The sequence below is a fragment of the Anomalospiza imberbis genome, chromosome 6 (assembly GCF_031753505.1).
Source record: "Anomalospiza imberbis isolate Cuckoo-Finch-1a 21T00152 chromosome 6, ASM3175350v1, whole genome shotgun sequence".
NCBI classification, from domain to species: domain Eukaryota; kingdom Metazoa; phylum Chordata; class Aves; order Passeriformes; family Viduidae; genus Anomalospiza; species Anomalospiza imberbis.
In genome coordinates this window covers 22,125,955-22,139,938 of record NC_089686.1, presented here as the reverse complement: position 1 = coordinate 22,139,938, position 13,984 = coordinate 22,125,955, and the positions used below count along the sequence as shown (strand labels likewise).

Sequence of the window (13,984 nt, the reverse complement as noted above, 5' to 3'; positions counted from 1 at the left end):
GATAATGTTATACCTATCCAAACATGCTCAGAAGTCAGAATAGGATAGTCTGTATCAAAGTGAAAATAGTTTTCACTGTTCAACATCCTATCACTAACCATGCTTGCAGAACACTTACACATTAATGCTTTTTTAGAACATTCTGAAAGGGGATTGCTGAGATTGTTGTGTGGTAAATGTCCAGAATGCATTCCAAAACATTTTATTGCAAACTGATCCTTATTGTGCAATGATGAAAGTCTGAGCTTGATGGTAATCATCTAAATAGTGAAACGCCTCCAGATGCATAATGGGAGCTGCAGCCAACCCAAACTGGGAACAGAGCAGAGCAAGTAACTGCTCTGAGGTCTGTTGCTGTAGTGCTCCTGGTCCTGTGCAGTAGCTGCATTTGGGTAGAGAATGTTGAGAGACTGTAGTTAAAGACAGATATTGTCATTGAGAGTGAGATGTTGGTGCATAGATAAACCAATAGCCCTGACTACCTTCTAGCAGTTCAGAAACAAGCTGGGCAGTCTGAACACGCACCTCATGGCCAAAGCCTCTATTTCTTTGAAAGACTGGGATGTAAACATCAAACTTGCCTGCATGTTAAAATTGTTACCCTGTTCAATTTTTTCTGCAGCCAAACGTAAAGCAGTGGTGTTAGGAGAAGCAGATGCTTCTGCCTCTGCCTGATCCTGGGGCCAGAGAAGTTATGGGAAGGATAATTGCAATTTCTAAGGCTTGTTGTTTTTCAAATTCCACTGCTTCTTCAGCATCTAAACCCCTACCAGCCTGAGACATTACAGCCATCTGATGTGAAAGGTGTATCAGTGAGCTTTGTTGGGTGAGTGGAAGAAGATGGATGCCTTCCATTCCAGGGGGCAAGGGATGCCTTGATACCACTTTTCCTGTTCCCACATTATAACATCTGTTCATCTGCAGATGAATGCCTCAGAGGAGTGCCACATTCTTGCTTCATCTCACTGCTCTGGCAGTCAGCTCAGTAACAACCAAGTGCTCAGTAGCCACACAGACATTCACTATTTCAAAAAATATAATGACAATAGCAATAACAAGTCACTGCCTACCTCTCATATTAGTATGGGGAAGGGAGGAAAACACTCCATTCTCCTCCACAGCTTAGATTATCTTTGGACGTACTTTCGTAATTTCTTTTTCACACCCTGTTCTGATGTAAGATCTGTCCTTAACACATCATTTTTGAGTAAATGGGCTATTGCATCCATCTTAGGCCCCTTCAAAATATAAATATGATTAAAAATAAGCCTCAATTTGCCTGAGATTGGGATGAGAACAATTATAGCAGCACTCAGTTCTTCTTGGATCATCATACATTTCCATGGCACCCAAGCTCCAGGTGAGAACTTCTCTAACTTAAGCACACATAACAGCATGAAATTGATACTTGCAATTGTGTTCACACTTAATGTCCTACAAGTGCCATGAGCACTGACTCTAACATACGCTTTTGAACTTCTTCCTTATTTTGAGATTTTCCCTGGTCTCTTTCTTACTAACTCAAAAAAGATCTTGATGAAAATGCAATATTTACAATGTGTTGCATCACCTCTCATTCTTGCTTTAGAGATTACTATTAATGTTCAATATTTCCTTGGCATGAGAAAGTATTTGTTTTAAATCAGACACTGTTGTCAATGCACTGTAATTTTCCATTGCTCTTCTACAGTCTAAATTGTCACATCAGGTAGAATATAAAATAAGAGAATTTTAAGTGCGGGACCGGTTGCCATATGGCTGACACCTCAAATCTCAGCAATTTGGCAAGAAGAAAGTGGAAAAAGATGAAGTAAATTCCACAAAATTAATACCATAAGTAGGTGGCAGCTGTTAGTAAAGGAAAAAGATCAAAGACAAAGGAAAGGAAAAGAATAATGAACACCAATGTTACCAAAGATTTTTCTGACAGATGCGTGAAAATAGATTTCAATGTAACTGTCCACACAGTAGACCAGTTTTCCAGGTTTCTTTTTAAAAATCTATTTTAAGCACAAAGATTTTTTCCCCATTTGATTTAGATATATAAGCTGAAATGTATCTTGGTGGTGAAGAGGAACCAACTTACTGCTTTCATTGAGTGCTCCTTCCTCTCTGCCAGCCAAAAAATATGCTGTAGTCTTAAATTTGTCACTTTAATCCCACAAATCACACCCACCTCAAAAGCACTTGGCACTGGCATTGGTACTGCTGCATGAAATAATTCAAACAATAACATATGGCTGGAATTGAGATGGCCCCAGGCTCAGTTTCTTGTTTCCCCCTGTAGAAGGCACTTTTATCTTCTCAGCTGTAAAATGAGAAAAGCAAAACTTATTCCCTATTAGAAAGTGCTTCAAGCTTCTTGTATTTGAATTGGAACAAGTCATGGCTGTGGGCTATCATGGTTCTGGTGCTAGATTTTCTAAAGGCTGAGCATTTGTGTGGTTATACTAAGCTACATTTTGTTTCATGTTAATAGAGTAAACTACATACTCACTAATATAATTCCACAAGTGAGTATAGAGACTGCTTTCTTACGGTTCGGAAAACTGAAAGGAAAAAACATAGCTGACTAAAATCTCTACTTCTATGCCTATGCAGGGAAACTTTCATAAATATCTCAAGGCTGATAAGACTAGAGGAATTGATAGAGTGATAGCTGGCTGTGTTGGGACACTAAAAAAACCTTTTGTGGTGTAAAGACATCTCTTGTGCCTCTCCATCATGTATTAATTTATGCCCATGCATGTAATTTTTCTTTCCAGCATGTAAACATCTTCATGTAACTGTAATAATGCAGCATATGAAACTGCGGTCAAAAGCCTGGAGACTAATCAGATGTCACATTATTCTATCTAAAAAGATACAATATTTGAAATCAGAAAAATGCCCTCAGTGCAGTCCTGGAAGTCATTGATTACTGCAGTCTAACCAGCATACCTGGAAAACACATGAATAAAATGAAGGGTGTGAGTAGTGCAGCTGCAGTTACGGGATTATATCTATGCTAGAAGCTAAGAATATGCTCAAATCTTTTCTCCTGGGCTGAGATACAGTTCTCTGCTACCTGTAGGACTGAGTGTTTTCATTATTGTCTTCATCTATGAAGCTTCTGTCCTGCTTCCTCAGAAGCCGTGTGGAGTCTCCTTGCCTGCCTGCTGCTACCAGCGAACTCACAGCTTAGGGGGCCCCAGGGACACCCCGGAGGGTCCCCCCCAACGCACGGCTACACTGCTCTGATTTTGTTAGTAATAAATTCAATTAATATTCCCAATTCGAATCTCTTTTACCCAAGATGATATTTGGTGAGTGATCTCTCACAGTCCTTATCTCAACCCATGAACCCTTCCTTAGTTATATTTTCTCCCCCTTGTCCAGATGCAGAGGGAAGTAATAGAGGGGCCTGATGTCCAGCCAGGATCAACCCACTACACACTTGAGAATTTATAATTTTTATTTGTAAACATCTGTGGAGACTAGAAAAATCTGGCTCCAAGAACCTTAAGAGACATGGGACTGGCGTACTGGAGCTCTGACATCACTTGCCAGTTAGATTCAGTAGGACAACCAGTGCTAAAAGCTCTTTGGTGTAATGAATACAAAGCTGCTGCCAGGATGGCTCTGTAAGAGGACTGAAGCACTTTTTGGTCCATGTTAGCTGACTTTTGGTGTAATCTCCAAGGATTCTTTATTCCCCTGGCGTTCCAGAAAAGAGCTAGAAAATCAAAAAACCCACATCTGGACATGTCATTATTAAAAACCATCTTGCTGTATGTTGTCTGACGTTTCCATAGGTTTAAGTATCAAGCAAGACACAGAGACTCCACATAGGTTTAAATTTTCTTCTCCCTTCATTTGTATTGCACAAGTAGGTCACTGCTTTACTCCAACTATGATAGCTCTGTCTAGTCTTTAAATAACTCAAAGAGAACTATATGGACTCTGCTGTTGCTGCTTATGGTTGCTATCCATGCATCTCCTCCTTGTAACATAATTTGCTGTTCAAGAAAGAAAAACCCTTTTGGCTTTGCTGGGACTTTGAGGTTTTTTGAGCAGAAAGTGATTAGCAATGAGTTTTCTTAACTTCCTTTGTGTCCATTCAGCCAACAATCAATAAAGTTAACTTGAAATTGTTGTCCTACGTCATACTGCCTGATGGCTCTCATCATCCCTACATACATCAAATCACTTCTGCTCTCACTGGGGCTACTTTCTCTGATTGCTTTCGACCTCAGCTTTTCTTTCAGTCCAGGACTGCTTGTCCTCCTCCAGCTATATCCTTACAGTTAATGAATCTTCTCATTCATTCAGTCTGTCTCCTTGAAAGTATTTTTAGACTGCGATCATCTCCCTTGAGCTGGCTATTTCTTAAGATAAATGCTATTTCACGTCATCTTTTCTCCTATGTTCCCTGTGCCTTATTACTTTTACATTTTACCTCCATGTCCTCTGAGGATATCTAATGAAGACCTTTTGGCATGCAGGCCTTCAGGGCCGCCCGGTAGTGCAGTATGGAGAGGAACACCATCCACTACTTACTTTTAATGAGATCCTTACTGTACATAAGAACAGATTTCTGGTTTACTCCAGAGTTGCATCCCCTCATTTCCTCTATACTGCCATTGCAAAGACTTCTGAGACCTTAGAGGTGACACTGTTTTTTCAGATAGGCACACTTAAAATAGACAAGCCGCTAAGCAAACATCTGTGGTTTCTGTGCAAGGTCCTCAGCAACAGGGAGCTTTTTCTTCAGCCCCTAGCATTATCAGAGAAGAAATCTGGTGGTCATCTGATTTTCCAAAGCCAGAGAAGCCTAAGTGCTTTATTTTTAAAACCTTTGCAAGTATTTAGACATTGTCACAAGAAATCATGTTCCAAAATATATTTGCTATTGCAGCTGCTATGTAATGAAATGCAAATAGTAAGTAATGACTCTTTAAGTACAGAAGATGAGAAGCATTTATTACTTATCCTTAGAAAACTTTAGAGACATAGAACAGATTTAGAATTTGCAACATTGCCATTGAACTCAGCCTTCATTTACTAAATCATAGCTAAGAGCAAATGTTCTATTCACAGTTGTTGAGCCCTGTTACATTTTCTTGCCAAGGATTTTTGTAGGTATAGAAAGGTATGACAAGGAAGAGATGTCAGGGCAGCTGACTAATTTAAAAAATACTGTTAACTGCTCCTGCAGCACCACTATCCCAAACAGGGCAGTTTGCACACTTCAGAATGAGCAGAGAAATAAGCCAATATACTGGGTCAGTCTAATGTTATTTTATATCTCTCATTTTTATAGCTCTTTCCATCACAGAGGATCTTAACTGTAAAGGCTGTGTCCATCTGCTGAAATCCAGTAGTTTGCTGCAAATTAACCATTCAGCTGCATAAAATAGTGATGCAGCAATTTCCAGCCAGTAACACAGGTGTCTGACAGGAAGAATAGCTGTGCGTGATTGTGCTGCAGTGACTCAAACTGGGATCTATCTGTGCTTCTGCAAAGACTGAAATTTTGTGATAAGGGCACACAGCTGTAACCCTGATATGGTCTGGGTATGATCCAGCCCTGATGTGAAGAGGCAGCAGGATTCAGGGGCAACTAATGTTGTACTGGATGGATTCTGACCTTGCAGAGTGCCCCACTGAAACTCTGAGTTGTTTTGCCCTTCTCAGTGTGCAGCCCTAAGGAGTTTTACAGCCCAAGGCACTGTGGCAGCAGGTGCCAAGTGCCATAAGCTACCCAAGACTGCAGTGTCCCTCAAAAGCCAAAATCAGAGGGCAAAGATGTCAAACCATAATTTCTGCTGGTGGGAGGTGTCTTCTAGCTGAAATGTTGAAAACCTGTCGTCTTTAAGTCTACAAAAGTGGAAAAGTTGGATCAGCGAGTCTGTGGAACAAGAATAATCCTTCCAAGACAAAGTGTATGGCATGAGACTCTGGCTCTGGTTCCAGTGTCTAGGTGACTGTCTGCTCACCTTGACACCATTTGCCAGGAAGGAAAAATTTATGTCGAGATGCTGTTTGTGGGTGATTATAATAGCTTAATTTTCCCATAGCTTTAAGTTGACAAGGTATGAGTTTGGTAGTGTAATTTATAAATAGAAATTAGAATAGGTCTGCAAATTCGTTATTAGATGCATTTTTAGATTGGTCATTACATTAAAGTAGGGAGGATGAAAGGACTTGTCAAAAATCACATGATGAATAACTGGCAAAGCCAATAAACAAATCCTAATTTCTTCCTTTGACACATCCATGCGTATGCTGTAACAAATGTATAGAGACAGCTAATGACAGCTGTCAAAAAGCACAATACAGCTCATGTAAAAAAATCAGAATACCTTTTATTGTTCACTTTTAGAGAAAATACACCATATTACCCCCAGAAACGATTGTGTATTCATGAGAACACACATAGTGTGGAAGGATGTATATCCTCCATGTTTTAGTTATCCAGCTAAGGGTTTTTCCAGAATATTTTGAAGGTTACTCTGCTCATCACAATAGACTTCATTTGTTATTGATTCAAACGTGTATTCAAGTGTAAAGTGATCAAAGGTGGTTACAAAGCCTGTAGGAATGAATGACTCCATTCTGGTTTGTGAGAAACTCAAGGATAAAAGCAAGGGTCATTCCACTATCAGGAATGCTCCAAGAGCCTTTCTGAGGAAGAAATAACATTTTTCATGGCTTGTCAGCATACTCCCCAGCCTATTAAAGAGAAGCAATGGATTCCTACCCAGCCCACATAAGCTGATGAAGTTTGCCAAAACAAAGGATTCTCATTGCAGCTGCCTGGCAATCCAGTGCTATGATCCTGGTAGAGATGTTACAGTATCCTATCCTTTGTTAAGAAGTGTGTAAGAACAGGACTCAGCACTGATCTAATGGGCTGCTGCTGCAGCTAAAAACCAATAGACACATGAAGTTGATTAATCCCTGTAGTAATTCTATTAACATCCTTAATGGAGTTATAACATGGATAATTTTACCCCTCTGCAGCAATGCGAGAGGGAATTGCCCTGGAGAGCCTGTAACTAAAGTGTGGTGGGGATGTCTGAGAAAAACATTTTTCTGTTTGTTTTAGTGCAAAATGAAGTGCCCTGATGGGCTGGAAAACCTCCCTGTCTTCTGGAATTTTGAACACTTCACAGCCCTAATGGTGCAGGTGTTCCCTGTGAGAGGGTAATGCATCAGGGCTCTGACACAGCAGCAACGCTCTTGGCACCTTCCCAACTGCTTGCTTTGTGGCCACACTTCCTTCTGTATCTCTCGCAGGTATGCATAGCCTGTCTCATCACACAGCTTCTCAAACACAGCATTTTCATTCACCTTTGCGGTTACCTCTCCTTGTCCCTCCATCTGACCATGATTTATCTGCTTGCTGCTCCCTATCAGAAGGGCAGCTTTGCCTGGACTCTGTCATTGGACAGAAGATTGCTAAAAATAAGTAGCAGAGATACAGTCTTGACCTATTATTGTATAGGGAACAGATCAAGAACAGAAATGAGAAATTCTCACTTTCTTTTTGTTTTCCTCCTGATTTTCTAGCCTGTGGCAAGAAGGTTTATCTGATGCATTAACCATGTTCATAGCCTGTTCCTAGGACAGCTTGATTGCATTGCAGTTCTGTCATTAAGGGCTTGTCAGTATTGTGAGTCAAGAATAATATCCTGAGATGGAAGGGACCCACAAAGATCATTGAAATCCAACTCTTTGCCCTGAATAGGACAATCCCAAAAATAATACCATGTACCTGAGATCATTGTCCAAACAATTCTGGAAATATGCTCTCATGTGAAGTTACCTCATGTATATAAGTGCCAAAGAGCCACTCCACAAAACCCTCCCAAAGACAAGACACCATTTTTACAGCCTTCCACAACAGCCCACGCTCCTGATGCAGCTTGTTAAGACTATATAGGATGACTAATGGGGCTGGGAATTGAGGGATTCAGACAGGAAGCCACAGGAGGGTCTAACTAAGTTTTCTGCTAGTTCAAAGACTGTTGCCACCTATGCACGTGCAGTGATGTGACTACTAAGCTGCAGTATCTCATCTACATTGTTTGTGATTTCCATGTAAATATGATCAATTTATTCTGTTTGATAGCCCATCCTTTCGTCCCACAGTGGCCGCAATCCAAAGAGATGGAGTAGCCCAGCTCTGTAGTGATCCAGGAGACAGTGGGAGAGAACAGGGAAGGTGTTGTGTGCGTGGGATGCACACACACACACATACACACACAGGGATTTTATTTCTCTTTCTGCCTACAGTAGCTACTCTCCACATTCTGCACAGGGATGAGAAGTCCAAGCAGCCACTTCTTGCCAAAGACTTCTTGCAGGTTCTCCCTCCAGGGCCGAGCTCTTACCACCATTCCCTTCCGCAGCTGGTACCGTGTCTGCCCACGCAGGATCAGCAGCATCTGGTGGCAGCAGAAGCCGGCACAGGCCAGTCCAATCCCAAGCCAGAGGTAGAGCATGAGGATGACAAACATCTCAGAGCTAAGGAGAGCTCCTAAAAGCCAGGAGGGAGGAAGGACAATAAAAGAAAGAGCTTAGACACACCACACATGCAGTGTAACACAGCCCCAGGAACTAACAAACCAACTGTTTTCTCTGGCCACAAGTGGGGAGGTAGGAACAAGACAGGCTGGTTGATCTAACTGTATTAAATTATTTTCTTGAAAGTGTCTGATGCAGTGGACCTGCTGTAGAAATACTAAAATGATAATGGTCTCTTGTACACTTCTCCTTTTGCTATTTATATGAGGATCTAGATTACAGGGACAAATTCAAGTAGAAGTAAAGCATGTCTGTAAGACTTCAGCACTATTCTGAACAATAATTAATTTATTTAAGGATTTAGCTGCTCATCAGAAGGAATCTAAAATTTCTAGGATTTTGAAAAGACAAGTGTACCCTACAGTGTGTAGATGCTTCTAAGAAGCCTTACTGTTTGTATTAACACAAGGCAGAAATATTTCAGATTTCTCTTTTTCTCTGTCTCTACTATATGAGTACATGTGCATATATCTACATATATATAAATGTTAGAAAAGAAAAATAAATCAATAATGACTTTCCTAACTTTGCAGCAAGGCAGTTTTCATGTGAATGCAAGAAAGAAACAAAAACCTTTCTAAAATACAATCCAAATTCCTTTTATTAGCTGCTGCTAGAATACTCAAAATACTTTGAATATCTGAAGCTCCTAATTTAACTGGGGGGTTTTTAGTATATATTGATGATGAATATATTTGAATAAAAATATTCTCTAGGCCCTTTCCTCTACAATGATTTTAGAACTCCTTCTGGAAGATATTAGTATAACAGCAGGTGTCACTGAGTGACCTTTCAGTGTGTAAGCAGAGCTAAACCCATTAATATAACATTCTCTGTGTGCCCATATGATGTTTATGCACGTATTTTGCGCATATTGGTATATTATTAAACACCCATATTTACTCACAGGCATATTTACACAAAGGAAATGAAATGTGTGATAATACTGGTATAAATAGCTGATATCTTTTCTCTGGTTCCTATAAGGTTTAGAAATAAAGCTCTCACATGCTTCTATTCCTCTGGAAGACCATGGGCCCTACAATACCAGCTGTGATAGAGCAGGGATTGCATGCACAATAGAGGTGTGCTGCCTAAAAGAGGTACATGGGTGCTTCAGGTTTTAAGTTCAACAAAAGGGTCACTGGATATGCATCTCTTGCTTCCCTTATGCAGAAGACTGGATTAGGTGGTATCACCTGGTTTTGCAATCTATGCATCCCATCTTTTCCACCTGGCAGTGCTGTAAGTGAGAGATTGGGGCAGGCTCCTCTGAGGATAATTTGTAAGGACACTGACTACAGCCTCAAGTTTTCAGAGATTGTCTTCACTCAAAAAAAGTGCAGGAATCATTCAGTTTTCTTCCTAAATGCAATGTCATCTTTCCCTTCTTATTAGATCCCATTCAGCTCAGTGGGCTCCGTATGCAACACAGCAAGAGAAGAACAAGCCCCTTAGGATAATGACAACTCTTCATACCAATTCTGACAGAATAACTTAATCTGGCAGGTAAGAAGCCCAGAGCCAAATACTGGATTCTCTGTTGGTCTTTTACTGGACCAGAGTGTGACAGACTTTTTTTTTTTTTCCTACAGCTGATACTGAGATGGGATATGGGGAGACACCTTTTCTTTAGACCCTTTGCAAAGCACCTCTAGGCCTTATTTATCTGACTTGCTGAAATTAAACATTCAGGAAGTAATTACCCTTGTTTCCCCTTGAAAATATTAAGCATCTCTGAGCTATTCTTTCCAGACACATTATTTTTTAAACATTTTCTTCAAGCTACCTACATAAAGCATTTTCTATAATTTATTTTGTATGGTCCAATATGATGTGTTTACAATAGTGCTCTCCATTTGCCCTCACCCCCATGGTCTCTTTTAGTCTTGGATTCTTTTTTTCTCTAAGTGACCCAGTGTGATCTCAAGGTTATATTGCCATATATTATCCATGCCAGGAAAGCTGTATTGTAGGCTGTAGTTATTGACTTTGGGTCCAATTCTGAAATCCATGCTTGAGTACAGTCTGGGCAGAATGAGCCAGCTGAAAACTTTCCCAGCATGAAAGCAGGGAACACTTAGTTGTCATAAGACCAGCAGATTAACCCTTCATCCTCCTTTACCTCTTCTGCAGTACAGTGATGGAGAAGAAGAAAGATAAAGTTTTTTCCCTGCTATCACAGTCCTCTGTTTGGATGATACAACAACCCTTAGGTAATAGTTACATTAGCTGAAAAATACTGTGCGAGCAACCCTTCCAGGTAACCGTTCAAGACTGTGGTTTTCTTTCCTGAAATGGAGGTTGAATGTCCTGGTACAAACCCAGTAGGCCCTTCCTCCCAAGCAATCAAGACACCACATGCCTGTATCTTGCTGTGTGAGGCAGCAGTTCTCAGCAGAAATAGAGGTTTGGTGGGAGCTGCTGGAAGCTGCTGCCCCTCAAGGGTGTTCTGGCTCTTAGTTCTGCACCCAGCCCCATTGTGTCCCACTCAAACACTGTCCACATGCTGTATTGGCACCACAGTTGCTGCCACCAGAGCTGGGGCACTTCAGTGGCTCCGCAAATATATGTCAGGATCCACCTCTGTGTAGATGAGCCCTCAGAGTCAGAGAGAACTAATTCCTTGATAATCTCCTCCCATATCCCTGCTTCCCCTCCCAGACTGCTGTGCTGAGCAGAGCTTAGGCACAGGGGAAAATCATTCCCAGTGTTTTTAACGCTAGTAAAGCTCATGCAATATTATTTACAAAAATTTTTCCAGTTGGAAAAATGATTCCATAAAAATATCATGTCAGGATTTCATGTTTATTGTCTTTCAGTGATTACCATGACAAATCTGAAAAATTGCCAAGTAGAGAGATATTTGTTTTCAGATGGCAACCCAGCCTGGAGTCTGAAAAGCAAGCTAGGGCCTCTCTGGCTCCTGTATTCCCAGCAGTGGAGTCTCCACACTCAGATCTTAATCAACACTTCTGGTGACAGTGCACAAGCCAAAACAGACTCCCTTCTTCCTGAGCTCAGCTGAACCTGCAGAACTAAAATATATGGAATACCTATTTTAGTCTAGTAAAAGCTGATGTAAGTGTATGAGGCAGGAGCTGCACAGAGGGGAGATGGCAATTCTCTGCAGTCGCTCTCAGGGCAGAGTAGCAGTCTATGCTGTCTGCATAATCCCTTCTCTGAGGTCAGGATCTGTCTAACTCTTGGATTTGGACAGAGAAAGGGTTGTGGTTGGAGAGTTTGATGGTGTGTTGAAAGGTGAAGAGGCAAGGCTTCTTGCTCTGCAAGAACAGAGGATGAGTTATGGGAGCAAAATCAGGAGAGGGAAGGAGAAGGGTTGTGGAGATTTACAGAAAGGCAGAGAGAGAGGGGAAAGGGGAAGTAGAAAGAAGGGTAAGGAATGGAAGCAAGAAGAAGGACGTATTTGCTTTTAGGTAGAACTTTTGCAAAGAGCAGCACAGAGAATTTCCCATGGTTCTCTGTGGACTTGTGTCCCAGACTAGGGTCACAAGACAGGTAGCTAATCATGTCACATTAACTCCTCTCTCGGTTTCTGTTGCCTGAACCCAAATTCTCCTGTGCTGGAAGGATGAAAAGATCTCAGTAAGTTTCACTGGCAGGAGGTAGGTGACAGTGAAGGGAGTGAGTGGACCTGGATAAGATATACCTGCTGGGATACAGGGAACTGCAGATTTGTAGGGTACGAAAGCCTACAGGACCCCCCCACCTCTACCTGTAAGACAGGCAAAAGATCCCTCATACCTGCAGTGAAATCCCTCTCCTCTGTCTATTTACAACACATGTCCTACACAACAGATAGCTCTATTCTAACACCATCAAGTTGGTTATGGGGCATTTTCCAGAGCCTAATAGCTATGGATGTAACCTGGAGTGGGTCCCAGCTTCTATTTCAGGTGAAGCAAAGTATTTTGGAAGGGCTAGCTGTAGCCTCCAAAGAAGGCCAATTGCCCTTCTTGCTCATTTCCATCCCACACCTCCACACAGATGGCTATCCAAGGAAGAACAGGTCCCCCCATCCCAGGAGCCCTGAGGAGGAACATGCTCCTCATCTCTGAGCAAAGGTCCTTACCTGAGAAGAACTGGCTGATGGAGTGAGGCAGAAGAGTGAGGAAGGCCAGTGGGTCCACAAAGGACATGGAAAGTGTAGCAGAAATGTAAGCCATGCCTGCCACCAGGGAGTCAAGGCAAGCCAGGGAGGTGTAGAGGCAGAACATGATGAAGTTTCGCATGTTCCTGCTCCCGATGCAGTTCCCTGTGAAGAAACAGTGGTGGTCATGCCTCTGGGTGACTCTGGCACACAGTCTACAGAAGTGAGTGCCGGGCAAGGCTGAGCCAGGGGACCTGCTTCCATCCAGCCAGTCGGCCACTTCGGCTCCTTTGCCCAAGTTTAAGTCCTTGCCCAAGTCCTCGGGGGAGTTCTGGATCACAAGGACGTAGTTGCCCAGGGCATTAGCTGAGAGGAAGAGGAAGAGGGCCCCATGCAGCAGAGCAGGCGAGAAAAGTGGGGTGGTGGAAGGGTCTCTGAACATGCTGGGGATGAAGACAAAGATCTGGAGGACGAAGGTCACTAGGGAGATGCACAAGAAGTAGGCTGGAGCGGCAACATTGAGCAACCTGAGAACTAGCATTGCGGATTACGTTCCTGCGGGGGAAAGCAAGGAGAGAAGGAACATCACCGCTCCGGCTGCACACTTCATCCTTCCATTTCCTGCCGGGTCCTGGCCCCGCTGCCTTCGGGAAATGCCCTCCGGGGGCCGCTCTTCCTCGCCGCCGCCCCACGGCCCCTGCCGGGCCGAAGCAAAGGGACAGCCCGTGGGCAGCGACCGCTCCCCTGTTCCCGGAGGAGACACCCAGCCCCGGCGCCAACCTCCCGGGAACTTGCAGCAGCGGTGCCCCGGAGGGGCTGCAGCGGCTGGAAGGGGAGAGGAGGCTCCCGCGGTGTGCTGGCGATGCGAGCACTGCTCTGTTCGCCTAGCAGTCTCTCTGCCAGGCAGGGTCAGTTTTGGTATTGCATGAGAGGAAAAAAGGTGGTGCTGGAGGAAGGGGGAGTGAATTGGAAAGGAGGGGTGGGAGGAGGAGAAGGGGAGGGGGGAGAGGTTGCTCTAATCCACTGCAATACGGATCAAATCCAATGCTCTAATTTATCCCTTAGAGCCACGGATCTAAAGATTACCTCTACGACCGCTGCCCTGTTCTGCAGGAAATTGGAAAATACACAAAACAGCTGGTCAAGTGCTGTCCGGATGCAACCTGCGGCGCCCGGCTACCGAGCCGGGGCAGCCCCGCAGCCGCAGCTGTGGCCGGGCACGACGCATCCCCGCCGGACAGGCGGTCACCCCCGGCCCCGGGGCTCAGCCTGCATCGTCAGGACTCAGGATAGCCCGGGGGG

General features: G+C 43.2%; 1 protein-coding gene across 1 annotated transcript; it reads right to left on the bottom strand.

Annotated features, from left to right (window-relative positions):
• Positions 1 to 6,329: 6,329 nt before the first annotated feature.
• Positions 6,330 to 13,633, bottom strand: ZDHHC22 (zinc finger DHHC-type palmitoyltransferase 22). Its single transcript, XM_068192756.1, has 2 exons — positions 12,665 to 13,633; positions 6,330 to 8,524 (listed from the first exon to the last, which is right to left on the bottom strand). Exons 1-2 carry the CDS (start codon positions 13,221 to 13,223, stop codon positions 8,259 to 8,261), a joined length of 825 nt encoding a protein of 274 aa, XP_068048857.1. The 5' UTR covers positions 13,224 to 13,633; the 3' UTR covers positions 6,330 to 8,258.
• Between the last annotated feature and the right edge of the window lie 351 nt (positions 13,634 to 13,984).